The sequence below is a fragment of the Sceloporus undulatus genome, chromosome 4 (assembly GCF_019175285.1).
Source record: "Sceloporus undulatus isolate JIND9_A2432 ecotype Alabama chromosome 4, SceUnd_v1.1, whole genome shotgun sequence".
Taxonomy (NCBI): domain Eukaryota; kingdom Metazoa; phylum Chordata; class Lepidosauria; order Squamata; family Phrynosomatidae; genus Sceloporus; species Sceloporus undulatus.
The window spans coordinates 190,870,786-190,890,036 of NC_056525.1; the positions used below are offsets into that span (position 1 = coordinate 190,870,786).

Consider the following 19,251-nt stretch of genomic DNA (forward strand, 5'->3'; position numbering starts at 1 on the left):
CCCTTGCTCAATGCAGGATCTCCACCCAAAGTATTCCCAGCAGGTAGCCATACAGCTTATTTTTGAAGATGTCCAGAGGGGATCCCACTACCTCTCTAGAGAAATGATTCTATTGCTAAACCATTCTTACTTCTAATGTTTAATCAAAATTTGCTCTCCTGTAGATCAAACCATTAGACCAGATCCTACTCTCTGAGGCAGATTAGCCCCTTTTCTCTGTGATAGCACTTGAGGTATTTAAAGAGTGTAATCACGCCACCCTTGTCTTCACGTCACTAAGCTGAACATGCCCAGCCTCTTCAACCTTTCCTTTTTTTTTAAAAAAAAATATTTAAAGTTTTCATATATAAAGAACCAACACTATAAAGTCAGCCCTTCTTATACACGGATTTTTTATACACGGATTCAAGCATCCACGGTTTGAAAATATTAAAAAAAAGTATAAATTTCAAATATCAAACTTTGATTTTCCATTTTTTAAATAAGGAACACTATTTTGCTATATCATTATATTTAATGAGCATCCATGGATTTTGTTATCCACGAGGGATCTTGGAACTAAACCCCAGCGTATAACAGGGGTCCACTGTACAATATAAAGCAAAAAGAAAGAGAAAGCAGACAAGAAAGATGAAATAACTAAAGCAAAAATATAAAGATTCGTATAAAATTATAAAAAGAAAAAAGAAAAGCAAAGAAGAAAGATAAAAGTGAACAAATCTGAATAAAGCTTGCAAAGAAAATTCTGGAATAGGTTAGCTGTAGGGTTGCCATGTATCGGAAATGACTTGAAGGTACACGACAACAATCTATCTCTTTCCCCCTAGCTAAGTATACTTAGATGTTCCCACCATTCCCCAAAGCACTTGGGTTCCAGATTCCTCAACAGTATGAGGTCGACTTGGGAGAAGCTCATTTGTCGGTACTTTTCTAAAAATATGGTTCTCCTGGCATGAAGAAAGTCCTGTGATATTTTTTTTGTCCTCCATCTGGTATCAGCTTAGTTGCACTCTTTGGGAAGCTACTCAAGGATAGGATAATGTTCAAAGAACCTGGATATCTTATTTCTGAATGGTTCAAAGATGTTCAGAGGTTAAATACTTTAGCAAGGAAGCAATGGCATCTGTATTTGCAAAGAACATGCTTGATGCCAAGATGCTACAAGGCTTACATCTCTATGGCTCTTGATTATTTAACAGAACTGATCTGAGATATGTCCAGCTTTAATAATAATAATAAAGATAATAATAATAATTCTGAATGGTTCAAGGATTCTGAATGGATTAACACGACCAACAACAACACTTATTTCTTATTCACTTCTCCCTGTGGATTGAGGGGAGGAACAACAACAAATAAAACAATACATAACATATAAAACCAATACATATTAAAATCATATCCATGACACCAAGTAGTGAGTCTCAGGAGACACATAGGAGTCCTCCAAAAGTGTGTGTTGCCCTTATTCATACTTAATGAATAACAGATTTGTCAGGAATGGAGAACTTGGTGAAAAACAAAGCCATAAGCTAAAAAGATCACTGATCTTCTACATTGTGTATACTGTACTTTAAAACACAGAAATGTATTGGTACTCTGGAATTTATCAAGACTACCACATACTTCCTCTTCATGTTACTTAGGAGTGAAACAAATGGCCCCAATGGGCAGTTTGGAGCCACCCCATTTAGGCTGGATTGGGGCCACGGCAAATAGATGCGTAGCCCCAATCCAGCCAGCTTCCACTCCAAATAGGAGCAGAAAAAAATCCACTCCTATTTGGGGTGGAAAAAAACCTCTCCTTTGCTTCTGGAGCCAGCTTTTCGCCGGCTCTGGGGCATGTGGCATCTAAACGCCACACCTAAAATTCTGGGAGTTGATGTCTCAAAAATCTAGAGGATCAATGGTTGAGAACCACTGTACTACATGGTCTTGTACATCTGATTCAACATTTGCTAGTGCAAACCTCATTTTTGCGGCAATGTACCAAAATGTTGACTCTTAAATTAAATGGCTGATTGGTTGCTGTAGGGTCTATAAGAGTGGAATTATCCTTATGCTGAACATGAACACAGAGAATTGCTGATTTTTGACAAAGAGATCCTATCATGTAATTTCTAGTGGCTAAGATCACAAGGATGCAATCATCCTATTTGGACAAAGCGTCTAACATGATGGGAGCTATGTTAGCACATACAGTCTGACTTTACAAATTCTGTTGGCTTGGAGCTTCAAAAGGAACTACAGGGCCTTGGTACTGAAGTCAACATTGTCCAATTTGTATATGCTGCTTACCAGAATAGATTATTAGCAGTGCTCTCAAATGTTAGCATTGTCATGGAACATATAAAAAACAAATCAAAACAAAAACAACATCAAACCCCTCTTAAAGACAGGAAAAAAATCAACTCAATAATGCTAGGAAAGGTGGAGGGAAAAAAAGGGAGAGAAAGATCACACACCAGATGGCCAGACTCAGCTAAGGAGTCACGGCCATAAGCCTACAGGACCTCAAAAATAAATAAATAAATAAATAAATAAATAAATAAAAATAAAAATAAAAAAATAATAAAAAAAATTAGTGCCATGTTTCAGTAGCACATATATCAGGCCAGGAGGATATAGCATATATTGATTTCACTAAGGCCTTTGACAAGGTTCCCCATGATATTCTTGCAAACAAGCTTGTGAAATGTGCAGGAGACAAGGCAACTGTTACATGGATTTGTAAAGGGTGCTCAACAGTGGCTTCTTTTCATCCTGGGGAGAAGTGACCAGTGGGGTCCCACAGGGCTCTGTCTTGGGCCCAGTGCTATTCAACATCTTTATCAATGACTTGGATGACAGAATTAGAGGCATACTTATCAAATTTGCAGATGACACCAAATTAGGAGGAGTAGCTAACACCCCAAAGGACAGGATCAAAATTCAAAATGACCTGAAAAACTGGAAAGCTGGGCCCAAGCTAACAAAATGATATTTAACACAGAAAAATGTAAGGTACTGTACTTAGGGCAGAAAAATGAAATGCATAGATATAGGATAGAGAACACCTGGCCCAAGTAGATTACATGTGAAAGGGATCTAGGAGTCCAAGTAGACCACAAGTTGAATATGAGTCAACAGTGTGATAAGACAGCTAAAAAGGCCGAGGCAATTTTAGGCTGCATCAATAGAAGTATTGTGTCTAGATCAAAGAAAGTAATAGTGCCACTCTACTCTGCTTTGGTCAGGCCCCACCTGGAATACTGTGTCCAGTTCTGGGCACCACAATTCAAAAAGGATGTGGAGAAACTGGAGTGTGTCCAAAGGAGGATGGCAAAGGGTCTTGAAACCATGCCTTATGAGGAGAGACTTAGGGAGCTGTGAATGTTTAGCCTGGAGAAGAGAAGGTTAAGAGGTGATATGATAGCCCTGTTTAAGTATATGAAGGGATGTTATATTGAGAAGGGAGCAAGCTTGTTTTCAACTGCTCCAGAGACTAGGACCCGGAACAATGGATGCAAGCTACAGGAAAAGAGATTCCACATCAACATTGGGAGGAACTTCCTGACAGTAAGATTGCTGATAAATTTTCATCCTAATAACATGGTTTAAGGATGGAAGACTAATGAAGACCAAATTTTAAAAATGCCTTTGGTCTGAAGCCAACAAAATCTACTCAAATTTCAATCACACAGTTACACCAATATATTAGTTTTTTCCACAAGAAAAGAACAGTATTTTCTGATGCCTTGAAATTATACTTTTATAGCAGTTAACATTCTCTTCTCATAGGAGTATGAATGAAAATAGTAATTAAGAATCTGAAAGTAAAATCAATGGAAGAGAATGAGAGATTTGGGAATACTGTGTAGGAAGAATCCTCTTGTTCACTGTAGACAAAAATGAGTGAACAGATGGTGCTAGACCTGAGTGCTCTCAATAATCTCAGTGATAGTGAACTAAGTTTGTTATAGAATTCTATAATGTGCATACTTGCACAAACATTATTAAAAGAGGACGCAAATGTTTAGGAAGGACCAAACTGCAACCTACAGATAATTTGGCGTAAAGGATTGTCCCCCTGCCTTGAAAGAACAAAGCCCAAGCTATGTCAGATAATTAGCTGATCCTTGAAAACCAAATCCTTATTATATTTTTGTTTCAAATTTGGATTTTATTAAACTTTTTGTGTTTGTTGTTTTTTGTGCTAGGCAACAGCCTTTGCTTAGCCATTCTAATGAATTACTTGGCTCAGTGCTTATTTTTTTAGTTGGACTCACCCACAAGTACCTGTGTGCACAGATGCAATATTACAGATGTAATACTCCAGAGTCATATAAAACCTTTAATAAAACTAATTAGGAAACTAGCAAGCCTAAATGTGCTTTATTATATTTCATTATCATCTTTGTAAGTTGCATAGATTATTCTTTTATCTAAAATTAGTCAAAAACAAACAAACAAACAAAAACAAAATGAAATTTCTTTATTTTTCACAGCAGTCTCCTATGTGGATTCTCTTTATACTTACAGCCAAACTGTAATATGTCTGCCTTCTTTCTAATGTACTTTTAAAATAAAGAAACAAGACAATGAACAGTACATCCATTTCCTGACACTGAAAACACTGTTTTTGTCATGGTATTGTTTGTCACTCTCCCCTGCTTCCGTCTTGTATTTCATACTGCTCTTTGTTTGGGTCATTATTTGTAGTCTATACAATAGGAAACAACCTGTAGCCATTGCTGACATTGATTGACTCAGCTGGTGTTGCAGAATATGAAATAAGAACATTTCAAGAGTGTGCAGGTTGGAGGTGTGATTTGGCTATGCTTTGACACAGCTAATGCCTGTGAAACAACAATGCCCGCTAGGCTCTGTAAATGGCTCTATCAACAACTACTACAAAACTAGTTTTCTGAATGTGTTGAACTATTTTCAGAAAAGATTGCTGCTTTCCTGCAGAAAAAAATTACGTGCTGTACAAATGAAGACAAACTGGGAGAAAAGATTTGGAAGGCATAAGAATCATGATGTTTTATCTGGAAATCCACTGGTCTACATGCCTTACCTCCTTCCTAGACAGTGGTGTAGGAAATGATGTTGATAAAGGAAACCAGTTACCACACTAACATTTTCCTCTTAATCTGAAGAAAGGCTTGTAACTAGCAGCTGCGTTTAGAACCAGGAATGTTACAACCATTAAGGGAATCATGCTCACACAAGGAATCCCCTTCTACGATTACTGCTAGCACAAGAGCTATCCCTTTTCTGTCCCTTGTAGGACAGAAGAAGACAGTGGATGTACCTGTGGCTCAGAGGAGTGTTTTTTCTCTACCTGGACCTTACCTGGGTAGAAATGGATGCTCTATATGTCTGGGCTACCCTATCATTAGGGAACATGAGGTGGCCACTTCAGATACCAGTTACTGGGGTTTGTGTATGAGACAGTAATAAGTTGTTTGCCACTGCCTTCCTCTGAGGCTGAGAGCATGTGACTTGCCCAAGGTCACCCTGTAGGTTTCATGGCCAACCTGAGAATTGAACCCTGGTATCCAAAGTTGTAGTCAACACTGAAATCACTACACCACCTGTATTTAATGGGACTTGAGTACCCACAGGTTTTGTTATCCATGGGGGTGGGGTGGGGTGTGTCCTGGAACCAAATCCTAGCGGATACCAAGGGCACACTGTACTTTTTCATACTATGCAAGAGTTAAATTATGGAAATCACTACTATAAAATGTGACAGCCTGCAAATCATATGGCTTTAAAAGGAGATTAGACAAATTTGTGGAGGGCAAGGTCATCCATGGCTACTACTTATGCTATTTACTACCTCCAAGATAAGAATCAGCATGTCTGTGAATAGCAGTTGCTGGGAAACATAAGTGGGAGAGAGATACTGTGCTCATTTGCTGCTTTGGAATTTCCCATGGGTATCTGGTTGGGATTAGATGGGCTTCTGATCCAGAAAAGCTGCTCTTGTGTTCTTAAGCATCCCAGCCACTTAACTGTATTCTTCAATCTTGATGTATATTTTGGAAATGCTTTCCACTTTTTAAGAACAACAACAACAACAAAAAAAAAAAAACAGGAGAAGGAGAAACACAACTATCATCTGTAGCTTGAAGCCTAGTGTATATACTCAACTCTAAGTTGGCCTCATGTGTAAATCGAGGACAGGTTTGGAGGAAAATTTTTGATATGACCTATGGATAAATTGAGGGTAAAACTTAAAAGTATGTAACAAAGGACAGAAAGGATGATGGAAAAGAAAATGATGTCAAAGAACCTACAAAATTCTGGCAGGCAAAACTGTGCTCACCCTAAAGGCTGGATGAACTATGGTAAATGGTGGCTGTGTGATGTGTGGGAGAGGTGACCAGGCACAGTAAAGGCTAAGAAAATGCACACATGTCATAAAGAACAAAAAAGCAAAGCTAAGAAAATTGTGATTAAACTTTAACGTGGTAACTTTGCCTAATTTTAACCCATAAAAGCTGACAAATATACACAAATGTTTTATTCAAATCCTTTAAAGCTTGATTCCTCTTGGTGTGCCTTTGAAAGAGCACTGCCACCATTTTTCACCCAAGCATTCAAAAAGTCAGAAACAGGGCAGCAACAAGGAGAGTAGAGGTGATCTGTGTTTCTTTTAGGTGCTCCTGGGACAGACTAATCTCTCACCTTTTGCCATTCTACTTAGAGAAGGGGATGGTTCCTTTTTTGATAAGAATTAAAGTATAGTACTTACACTGATCCATGGACTAGCTGACCTAGGTTTTTTGGGTCAATTGTCTGACTAAAATTTCTAGACTTATACATGGGTATAAGTATATATACGGTACCTCATATTCTTCCTTGAATCCATAGCCTTCTGCACATTTCATCTGTGTAATATGCTGCAGCAAATCAGCAACACGGATGGCTGGATGAAGCTGGCCAGTTTGGTATGGCACATCCACAGGGTCTCGCTTCTTGTAGGTGTGTGATTGGACCAGGCTGCTTGTATCACTGCCCATTGTGTGAGTTTCGTCTAGGAAGAGAACACTGAATAATATATCATGCTATTTCCAATGTAGTACAAGTTTATCATATATACTTTGTAAGGATAGCTTTTGATATCAGCACCATCCTTTATAATCTCTAGCTTGGCAAGCTAAACCATAATGAAAATCAACTCCACTGAGTATTATATTCAGGGGGATAGCAAGATGTATTGAAAAGAGTAAAATTCTCTCAGTTTACAATTAAAACTGTGTAGTTCATACTATAAAGTTTATTTAGTTTGTTTAAATAGAGTAATAATTCAGGCAATTTGAATTCATTAGGTATTTAATTCTAAATCATACAGAAGTTTCAAGATGAAACTTTATCAAGTCCCATTTTTTTTAGATGGGTCTTGAGTATTTCCTGGATTAGTAAATTGTTTATTATCTCTTTCACAGTGATTAAGAACACATGTCAGTGAAATTATTTTTTTTAAATAAGGCAAAAAGTGGTATGATTATTAAGCGAAGAGAAAAAAATGGAAAAGTAGACTGGATACAACACTATGAAAGAAGATACATGAGGATAAATGTAAGGAAAAAATTGACTGAGGTTAATGTTCTGACTGAATTTAGCATGCTGCAGTATTAAATAATCACTGTAACAAGGGCCATCACATAAGGCATGAAATGTTATATGTCAACTGACATGCAAGCCAACACACAACATAACCCCACTGGGTTGGTCAAAACTGGTATGAAGCCAACAATTTCCCACCCCTCCATACCTCTTCAATGGGGCAAATGGGCAACTTACCATTTATTGGCACTTTTAAGAAGATACATATCAGGAGAAAAAGAGGAGGAGGAGAAGAAAAAGGAAACAGGCCATAAGCAACAGCACTACAGTAATAATTACAGGTACTTTTATGTTTGCAATTTTAGTGTCTTCAGTTAAGTTTCCTAACAGAACAGCCTAATATAAAGGGCAGGGCCAAAGAGCCAATAGAATATTCCTTTTTTTTTAATCAAATTAAAATGTTACTTTTAGTATGTGGCAAGAAAAAAAAGGAGAGAGGATGGGCCCAAACAGACAGGCCAAAATAATGCTGCTTCAAGTCATTTTGGAAGTATGCTGTTTAAATGATGCATGCATCTTAAGAGGCTGGAAGCCATGCTGAAGCCATGCTTTAGTCCTAAGGACTGGAGTGCAGCTTTGGCACAGCTACTGGCTTCTTGAAATGGGTGTGTCATTTAAACAGCATACCTCCAAAATGACCTGCAGCAACTTTATTTTGGCTTGTCTGTTCAGACCCGATGAAACCTAAAATTATCAACTATCTGTATTTTTTCTCCTGCTGCTATGAAAACTAATCCTCAGTATTTGTTACTACCTGAAATGCAACATTACATTAGGAGCTGTAATGGGATTTTCTTTCCCTCCACCCCCGCAGCCTTCCATGGTGCCTAAAAATCTGATTTGAAAGCAATTCCTGGTCTTCCAGAGCAGGAATTGAAGGAACATAGGGTGAGGTAGAGGCTGCACTGAGATCATTCTTCCCAGTTCCTTTTGAGACTAGCCATATTTATTGCAAAGCTATTTTCCTGGGAAAAGAAACCTATCAGATTACTCCCAAATTTGTAAGTGGGTATTTTTCCTCTAACATAAAACAGAATAACTAGAAATGCCAGCAGCACCTTGTCCTTTCTGTGAAAAATGTCGAGGCAGATATGCCCAGCTTTTCCTTTTGTTTCAAAATTTGTGACTCTTTGTCATGCTGTGAACTTAATGTGTACTGTCTCAGCATTTAACACCTTGCAATGATGTATTGTTAAAGTAATAAATTGATCAAACCTTTGTGGGAGATCTGAGCTAATTATTTTATAATCCATCCTAACATGTGAGTCAGGCCCCAAGGCTTTGTAGATGGTGGAGATATGCATCCCACACCCAAGCTGGAGCTCCAAGCTATATGTTTCCTGAATCATGTTAAGAAAGGGAGTCTTGCAAGGAGAAAGCAGTGGGCAAATGAGGTACTGACTTCCTTTCTACTCCATTGCTTCTCAGCTAAAAATCAGCCTCCTCTTCCACTATTTAGAAGTGAAGAAATGACAACTAGTTTTTATATGACTTTGTTTGCCATTGGCCATGTAGTTCCACTTTAGGATCTAAATATGTTGACTTGCATTCACTAAATGCATTCACAGAGGAACGAATAGAGTATGAGCCTAAATACAATTGCTATCTTAGAGGGACACCCATTAAATCAGTGGGCACTTGGCTAAGTCAACACTTATGCAGATTCCAATAATTCAATGGATCTACGTGGGACTAGCAAATGGATTTTATGCATAGGACTTTACCTATGACAGCTAGTGCTCTACACAGATGTGTCTGTGCCACATTCCTGTCCCTGAGAAAATAATATTTTGGCTCACAGAAGAGAACCAGGTAAATTAGGAGTGTGCAGACCCAAGTTTACCACACTGAAAATATTAATAAATTAAAATATTATTGGGCAAAACAGTATAAGAAAATGATACCTGGATGACCATGATTATCATGTTTCTGTTTAATTAGTGTTACTGGCTTCACTAAATATATTTCACTGATTCTTTCTGGGGTCTAAATTTTCCTTCTTTGAATAGAACAGAGCTCATATTCACGTGATGAAGCTTCCTTACCTTCCCATTCCCTCTGCAGCCCCCAGCAATCTCCAAAATTATGTTTCTGGGCCTCTGGAAATTTAGTTGGACAGGGTGCACCAGGCTGCATAGAGAATGGCAGTGGCACTCTCTCCCCCCTGCATGCAAACTGAAAGGCAATGTAGGATCCACACCATTGTCATTAACAATATGCTCCCAGGGTTTTCTCTCTCACATTATTAGAAATCCTACAGCCCCTCATAAAAGCTATAAATTTTTAAAAACTTCTGTGCCAGCTCCAGCCTCTCATAAGAGAATAGGGTTCTGCTAACACAAAGAAACAGAACACCTAGATTATATTGCAAAAACTGATTAATGATATGAGGAAACACTACCAAGTTCAGGAATTGAAATTATTTTGACCCAATGGAGTTACTCGTGTGTTATACAGATGCACATTGAGTTGATGTAACCTTATCTTGAACAGCTAGTGAACACCATATTCCTAACTTACAGTAATCAATGTAATTTATGTATATGAATGTAATGATTCTTCTATAGCTCTGGCCAGGACAACATCCCTATTCTGTTAAATACACAGATGGAAGTAATTCCTGTTAGCCACTCTTCAGCAAAATTGTAATGCAAAGCACCTTGGGATGCATGGCATGAAGGCGATATTGGTACAGTATGTTGTTGTTGAAATGGCACCTGAATACTACAAGGTGACTAAGACACAAAAAGACAAAATAAATAAGTAAATAAAAGAGAGAGTTGGAAGTTGATTTATGATATTTTAAAATAAATTTATGCAAAGAAGTCATGGATTTTACTTTAAGTTATAGTATAATGAGATAAAGGTAAGGATTTAGCACACTAAAACCTGATCAGTGCAACTTTAATTATGTTTCATATTCACATATTTTCACATCAAAACATGGCTGAAATTTATTTCAGCTGGATGTAATCATGCTTGTTTTTCTAGAACTATGATTATTATTTTTCATAAAGAAATAATTTTACAAGGCCTTTGAAATGAAGAGTTTATTATTCTATCATCAGACATTAGCTGTACTAAGTTTTGAAGCTACTGTTTTTCATCAGCTCAGCATTTGCTTAGATGTAATCCAGTTGCCAAAAGGTGGAGGTCTTCTGGCGTACAACTGTTTAAAATGATTTCAGTGACATCAGGATGTATACATACTCCCTGAGACCATAAATATTGAAAGCTACAGAATCTCATAGTCCTGTTCTTTTTGCAATATAAGTTTTAGAGTCACATATGATAAGAAATTGACACAAGTATCAGCAGCTCTAGCAACTGCTCCCAATACCATTATACAGCATGTGGACTTAATCATTATTTTACAGTTATCTCAATTTGAGATTCCAAGTCAACTTGTATGTCCACAATTTAAAAGATCATGAAAAATCCAGCTTCCTGGTGAATCATTTATAAGCACTTTGACTATTGACATGACACTTACAGGCCAAAATCCAATTGTAAATCCCAACTAAAGGTTTTGGCTGTGCTCTCTGACCAAAAGTACATTATATGCAAAAATGGTACTACAGTTGGGGGGAATCTCCAAAGAATCTGAATTAACTTCAATGTTTGGCAGGATTTTCTTGTTTTGCACTTTCTAGAATATACAGTATGTGTGCTTCATGCATTTCACACTGCAGAATCCTCACACTGACAGATATTTACAGATATGTATAAATATGTGCTCTATTGAAAGTGCACACAGACAAATGTTCCCAAAATGTAGTTTGCATGGAATTTAATCAATGGGTAAATGCATTGAAATAATACATTACAACTGCAAACATTTATAAACGTTTGCTTATTTAAAGCAAATAAGCAAAGAAAGGGACAGATCTCAACCCATGATTCCAGTCTGACAGAACTGGGCACAGTGCAGAGCTTGAGGTGTGAAAGAGCTGTCTACAGATATGGAATTTATAAATCACCAAGTGCTTCTAATATGATGAAGGTATGGATCAGTGTAGAGTACCATAGCAGTACTTACTAAGCTATCTACTGTGGGCACAAGTATTTTTTCCTCAATGTTCCAAGGAGCAGCACCATATCTGTGCCCATTTTGTACAGCTATTTCTAGAAACTTGATGCAGACTGGCAACCAACAGCTTGTGGACTGGCCTTTGAGCAGCACTGCTCTATAGTTCCTATAACGAAACAAGTTTTTTCTTGAATATATTTCTTGTATTTAGGGTTTCTATATTACCTATTAATGTCAATACACAGAAGTGCCAAAGATATGCCTGTGACTTGACTAATTCAAATACTTCAGTAAATGACAACTGTGGGACAAGTCTAGTCTGTGCCGATGTCCAACTGCTTCAGCCTGTTGCAGTATGTGGCTGTATACAGCATGACAGTTGTCAGGGATCAAATCAATATGTGATGGAGTGCATTCATACAACACCACCACTCCCTTCTCCTTTTGTGTCGTGTCTTCTTAGATTGTAAGCCTGAGGGCAGGGAACCGTCTAACTAAAAGATTGTATGTACAGCGCTGTGTAAATTTACAGCACTTTATAAATAAAGGTTAATAATAATAATAATAATAATAATAATAACTTTAATTTAATTCTCCAAGGTCCGACTGCAGTGGCAGTCTAAAGACAGCTGAGTGGGAGGCTCTGTGTTTGTCTCATCTCCTATATGTTTTAGTTGGCTAAAGAGTTTAAAAAGGTTATGACAAGGTTGCACAGGCATCCAACTGTGTGACAACAGAGGACACAAAGAGGAACCAAAATTGATCCTAGTCTGTGATCATTGTTATTGTCATCGTCATCATCGTCATTTAACTATTACTATCACCATCTATTTATACCGCATTATTCTTCCAGATTAGGATTTAAGGTTAAGAACAAAAATAAATACAATAATCCTAAACAGGTGCAAACTGTTATTTTGCCCATCTGGACAAACAGTAACTCATAGAAACATAACTGTACGGTTCTAATAGCTACACGTGACTAGAGAAGAGTCTATGGCTCTCACCTGTTTGTTCTTATAACACTAAACTATATTCTGTCCCTCAAAAAATATGAAGTAAGCCTCATAAGCATGGAGAGTTACAGATTACATCAATGTCCATAGCTACAGTGCTGCTTCTGATGTTTATTCCTATTAATCATTCTTACAATTTCAAGGCATTCAAATGTGTTTAAGGTGGAAAAGTGACATCAATTTTCTAATATGATGAGGGCATGGATCAGTGGCAATATATATGTGTGAAAAGTCTGAAGAAAGTCAAGAATACTTTTTTTTGTAAACAGAGTACTAATTTAAAATGAAACTATTTTCTACAATTAGAAGGATAAAATACATAAATCGTTTAAAAATTGGAAAGGAATTTCAGTCTTCTTGACTCAAAGGGGGGAAAAATCAACAAATAAAGGCATAAATAAATATTCACCTAGTCTTAATATATATCTTTGTTCTGTTTATGTACCTTTCTCCCTGGATACAAACAGTTTTAACAACTTTATTGTACAGCAAATTATTGAAATGTATCTAGCAACAGACAATAGTGAAATCAAGCTACAAAAGCTTACAGTGTAATATTTGTCTGTTGAAAACGTCATGTCATCTAACACTGCTAGAGAAAAGATGTGCAATAATCTCAGGCAGTTAAAAAAAATCAACACAAATGTCATTTAGATGCATTTTATTGCATTATTATGGTGACTGCATTGTAATTTTCACCGATTTACAAGAAATTATTGTCTTTGCATGTCACGTAGAAATGAACTTTGCCTATTATTATTACAATATAATGATTTTCCTGTACTTTGAGAGGGATGGGGCATTGGTTGCCTCTTGAAAATGTAACCTGGCCATAAACTGGAGAAATCAATCACTAGTTGGATAGCCCCAAGGGACTTTTTGACCCACCTTTTTTTAAACTGACAACAACTCCCTCTGCTCAATACAACAAATCACTTTGGGTCTTAGCAGATTTTAAAAAACAGTTTATGATACAATGAGGCAGGTTCCCTTGGTGGGAACCTGACTGGAATCTAAAATCCTAAAGAGAATGTAATGTTCTTTTTTGTACTGCAGCCCATGTTAGTTAGAAATATTTGATTTAACAAACATAGCTAGTTCAGAATTCACATGGCAATATCATGCACTAGTAAGGGCAGAGAAAAAGAACAAGGAAAGATTAAAAACCATTCAAGAGACAGTGTGAAAGCAGCAACTTAAATATTCAAACTGAATTCTTGGTATATTTTCATCTTTCTTGTTTGTTTTTTAAAAGGTTGTGTTTAAGTGTGTATTGGGTTAAGGTTAGTACTGTGAAGTCATAAGCATAGGCCAGCTTCATTGTTATGTGTTACAAATGCAATAATATCTCATGCTATTTTTGTTATCAGAACGGTAAATCCATTTCCCTTCATTCTTTTTATACTGGATAAATAAAAGTTATTTGTAGTTTCCTAATGGAAAGATATGAATGCTTCTCCTTCTGTGGCACTAATTCTTTATTTTGAACTAGGTGGCATATGGTACAAAATAAAACATTGTTTTAATATGCTGTGCTTTTGAGGGTCACAATTTCATTGCAAGTCTCTCTGTGATACAACAATACCTTCCACTAAAACTGAAACACTTACTAAACAAAGAGATGGCCAAATATTAAATTAATGATTTACTAAATAATATGTAACAGTAACTTATTTTACAGATAACTTTATAATAATGGTGCATCTTTGTCATGATGTTTACACCATTGGGTAATTTGCTAATCCTTTAAAGGAAAAAATCGTACTAATAACAGAAACCTTTGGCTCCCCTCTCCTTTACTGCATTTTCTAATGACAGTAAGAATTCAGTATGCTCACTGTCACCTGAATTAATAATGCAAAAATCTTTGTACGTTCCCTTGTAGCATATGACACTTGTTTTTGCTTTTTTAAACAAACCTATTTTTTGTAGCTTAGGTTTGAACTTTTAAAAATTGTTTCTGTAACAGATGTTGATAAAGGGAAATGTTCTCACCTAAAATGGCAGTTGGCACAAACGGATCTGTCATACATCATAAGCAGGTCAATGCAGAAGAGGTAAAAAGAGAAAGAAATGTAAATGTCTGAGAAATGTCCCCAAGTTTTCTGCCAGAAAGCCACAAATAAGCAAGTAGTTAACATGCAGATAGTACTTAGCTCTCTCCTTCCTGCCCTCCCCACAGTACAGTACTATTATTAATAGTATGTAGAAACATTTTTGGCCATGATCCATTCTTGATCAGATCTTTAAGTAATCTACGGACTAATGTTTTAAAGGAGACTGATGCCTGGATTAATAAAGGTATGTGCAAAGCTCTTATTTGAGTCTTACAGGAAAGCAAAAAAGATCCCAAACAACCCTATTATGAGCACTGTTTATGGTGCATCCACACTGCAGAAATATTCTGGTTTGACACCATTTTGACTGCTATGGCTCAATGCTATGGAATTCTAGGAATTGTAGTCTGCTTTGGCCCTCTGTTAGAGAGCTCTAGTGCCAAAGCAAACTACAAATTTCAGAATTCCACAGCATTGAGTCATGGCAGTTAAAGTGGTGTCAAACTGGATTATTTCTGCAGCATGGATGCAGCCTATGTGTGTGAAAATGCCTCCATGGTGAAAGATCACAGAGTTCCTAGGGGTTGACTATGAAAATACAAGGAAAAATTTGGTTACCTGGATAGTAAGAATTAGGTACAGTTGTACTCAGTGTGTTTGTTTTCATTGTGAATGAAGAGGGTGATGATACAGCTGGAAAAAGAATACAAGTATTCAGTAAGACACAACATCTCTATAATTGTCCTCATGAGTACTGCAATAACTGATCAGACAATTAAAATCCAGATGAATGCATTTTATGGAGAAAGATATCCCTGCCAATAAGGACAACAGAGTTTAGAGGCTAGCCCTTAAATGTGAGGTGTTTATTTTAACTTATCTCAATAACTCTAGAAATCAATGTAGGACAAGTTCACTCTACACATCTGTCCACACCAGAATTGCATCAATCTGCCGATGTATAAAACCTAAATCTGCAACAGAGATTCTTCCCTAGCAGGTGTTACTAAACACATAGTGTGGGAAGGAGCCACTCTACAGTTCATCATTGAGAACTCCACAAGACGTTACAGAGCAGGAAGGAGACAGTCTGCAGTGGCTTCCAAGCTGTTAAAGGCAATGCTAGAAATAAACTCAGTTTAAAAGTATTAGTCTTATACCTACTTGCCTAATGGTAAGCCCACAGACGTTGGTGAGTGTTACCCCTGAGTAAACATGTACAGCATTGTGCTATCAGATTAGCAGCTTTATGGAGCTGTAATGAGCTGAGCATCTGCCACTAGGCAGATGGGTTTTAGAGTTCTTGTAACTATCATGGCGAAATAATGATAGTTAATAGTTAATAACTATCTGATGGTGTAAAAGAGAAAAGCGACCTTGGTGGATACTTTTCACATTGGCTATACAGCGTGAATCTGGGAAAAGATATGAAGGCTAAGAATCAACTGGGGAAGTAAGTTTTTCTTTGTGGCCAATCTGCTTATACCTATTTTGGGGTAGATGGATCACACTTGCACACTTTGATTTTCTTTGTGTGCTTCTGCAATACACAAACCCTGGAAATTCAACTTCCATGGGTCTCACCTTGGAGGGTATGTGCACCTCAAGCTCATGGGTTCTTCACATATCCAGTAATGGAGAATTTTATTCCAGGCAAGGGACAGTCTAGGTAGAATTTGTTTGAGGACCCAATTCCATCATTGGATGTGAAGGGATATTGGACCCTCTCAGCAGATTGGCTGAAACACTTTTCTGCTGTATGTCATCCATTGCAATATTTACCAGCAAAAAAAGCTTATGCTATACAGTATTGTGTCAGTGTTCAGCCTTAAAAGAACCCTTGGAAAGGCCTGGCATTACACTCAGTTCTGGCACTAACCAAGTAAAGATAACTGGTCATGCTATTTCCGTAATGGAAATATTACAAAGGCATCTAGAACAGACTAACAGCATTTTAAAGCAAGGCAGTTACTTCCAATGTGAAGTCAAAGGCTTTCATAGCCGACATCCATAGTTTTTTGTGGGTTTTTCGAGCTATGGGGCCAAGGAATAAACTCTTCTAGAACATGTCCACATAGCCCAAACAACCCACAAAAAACTATGCAGTTACTTCCCTTTGAAGCGCCACAGAATTTTGAGGCTAGACTCCAACAATGCATTCTATATGAGTACTAAATGATAATTCAAGGTCCCCTCCCTTTTCTGTATTTTTAATACTTGTAAAAAGTTATATTGTACTTTTAGCCTGTCCACTATTCTAATAATGGTAGAGCATACACATTGTCATTCAGAGTTTGAAAAGTTTACTTTTTTGGACTGCAGCTCCAAGAATCTTGTTCCCATCCTAACATGTTTCTCAGCTCTATGTCTTTGGGCAGCGCTGCACAGGTGCAGAACTTAAAGAAGTAACTTTTCAAACTTCTGCTTTGTATGCAATCTCTGGTGTCTCCATTTCAAAGACTCTGAAATCACAGGATGACCTCTGCTTGAGATCGTGGAAGGTTACTTTCAGTCAGAGTAGACAATGACAAGCTAGATGGAAAAAGAGGCTCACCTGGGATAAGACAGCTGTTTGGTTTCACTATTCTAACCATTTTGAGAAGAAAGCTAACACCATTCTATTGGATAATAATAGCAGGCTATGAAATGTTAGCCTGTATAATTTTTTATGCTTTTGTCATAAAGAAATCAGTCTGGGTACGAGTCCAAAACAATTATTAATTTCATGAATCCTCTTACAATAGGAGCTCTGAAATATGCCACTTGTAACATTAATTGATGCTTATGACTGACTAAATGGCTGCCATCCAAACAAATTATGATTTTTCTTTAAAAAATGGACCAAATGACTATGGAGGTAGACAGGCAGAAAGCAATAAAGCTTTCAGGATTGTAAAAATAAATGAGGAGCTGCAACTCAACACCTGCCTGACTGATGGCTGTGGTTTTCACATGAATGTGAGACAGAAATGCAAAATTATCTTTATTAAAGTATCCTGTCCTTTTTCATGCTGTGAAATATTGCACAGTGTGAGATTCCGGAGGTCATAGATGAGTCAACAACCTGCTTATGGAATTGACTGAGCAGGAAGCAGTATTTTAAGAACCATTTACACTTCTCCTCCCTTTCTGCCCCACGGAAATAAAAAGTGGTGGCTGCATCTCCGTGCATTTTAAAACTTACATCTCCCATTTAGATTGTGTGTGTCCATGAAAGAGAAAGCCTCGTCACAGTTAGTGCCTTGTTCAGTGTAGCTTTTATCCATTGAGTTCACCATCACTGTCATTTCCTGCCGTGTGCTGCTCAATGTCTCTTTCCGCTTTTTAGCCAATTTCCTTGAGGAATGAACATTAAGAAAAGAGAGATTATACCACAGTCAGCAAGTACAGAATTTGTCTTTTTATATCAGATGTATCTACATTACCAGTGACAAGAAAAAGTCATATTAAACCAATGCTGAAAATGTGAAAATACTTAAATTCTGTTTCATTAAAAACTCATTAAAGAGAAAAACAGGACCACGAAAAACAGTTTTAAAGAATGACACTTATTGTTCAGAAGCAGAAAAAAAAGCTTTTGGGCACAGCTTCTTGGACTGAGAATTCCTTTAGGTCAGTAGTGCACACCTTTTGGCAGAGTATCCCACAAAGCTTTAAGCATGGCCCCCAATGGGTATCCTGTTTCCCCAATGATTTTAAATTCCTAGTGAGTTTCTAGTGATTTCCCTTTTTACTCCCCCTGAGGTCCTAATGTACTGAAAAAAACCTAGTGTGCACGAGGACATTTGGAAGAAGGGACTGTCACTCTAGGGGAAGAGAAAAGCTTCTCCGTTTACTCTTAGTGAGAAAAGAGAATCATTGCAAAGTGTGAGTGTGTCCATATTCACCCACAATTATGTGAAAAGCCTCTGAGGAAGTATCACATGTGGCCCTTGGGCCAAAAAGCTGTGTGCCCTCTCATAGACTCCTATGTCTGTTCCTTCCACTTTTGCATTGGCATGGATACATATGGTGGGCCATGAGATTCCTTCTAGGAAAAGAGAGGGATGTGTGGATTTCTGTACCTAAACAGAACAGTAAAAATGAATATAGACTATAAAATTGTAACACACTATATGAAATAATTGGCATCTAATGGTGCAACAAGAAAAACATGTGAAACAATATTAAGGGAAGTTCTGGGGCAGTCAGTAAAATGAACACATCATCTCAGTATGGGACTACACAAAGACTTAATTGCAGTTTGAAAACCATTTGAAAACAGGAGTAAACTCTGATTTTCCATCATCCCACCTCACATGGAGAACCTTCCCTGTTCTACCATATTACTTTTCATGTCAGAAAAGGAACAATTGAGTGGAATGGGACTAGGCACCCTGCTTGCTCCTCTGTTGAAAAAATATGGTAATGCTTAAACAGGCCTAGAGAGAGAGTGACCACAGATGTGCAATGGTACAATGTATGTTTATATTTAGGTCCTCTCCAGATCTTCAGATTAACAACTGGAACTCAAAATGGAGGCAGCAAG

At 37.4% G+C, this 19,251-nt stretch overlaps 1 protein-coding gene across 1 annotated transcript in view; it reads right to left on the reverse strand.

The window, feature by feature from the left end:
• PTPRM (protein tyrosine phosphatase receptor type M) overlaps window positions 1-19,251 on the reverse strand; it is a 292,405-nt gene that overhangs the window by 118,060 nt on the left and 155,094 nt on the right. The window contains exons 11-16 of the mRNA XM_042464433.1: window positions 17,908-18,059; window positions 15,342-15,416; window positions 14,662-14,688; window positions 7,798-7,809; window positions 6,840-7,027; window positions 4,269-4,278 (exon numbers count right to left, since the gene is read on the reverse strand). Of these exons, the coding sequence (XP_042320367.1) occupies window positions 4,269-4,278; window positions 6,840-7,027; window positions 7,798-7,809; window positions 14,662-14,688; window positions 15,342-15,416; window positions 17,908-18,059 (464 nt within the window). The remainder of the gene's footprint in view (window positions 1-4,268; window positions 4,279-6,839; window positions 7,028-7,797; window positions 7,810-14,661; window positions 14,689-15,341; window positions 15,417-17,907; window positions 18,060-19,251) is intronic.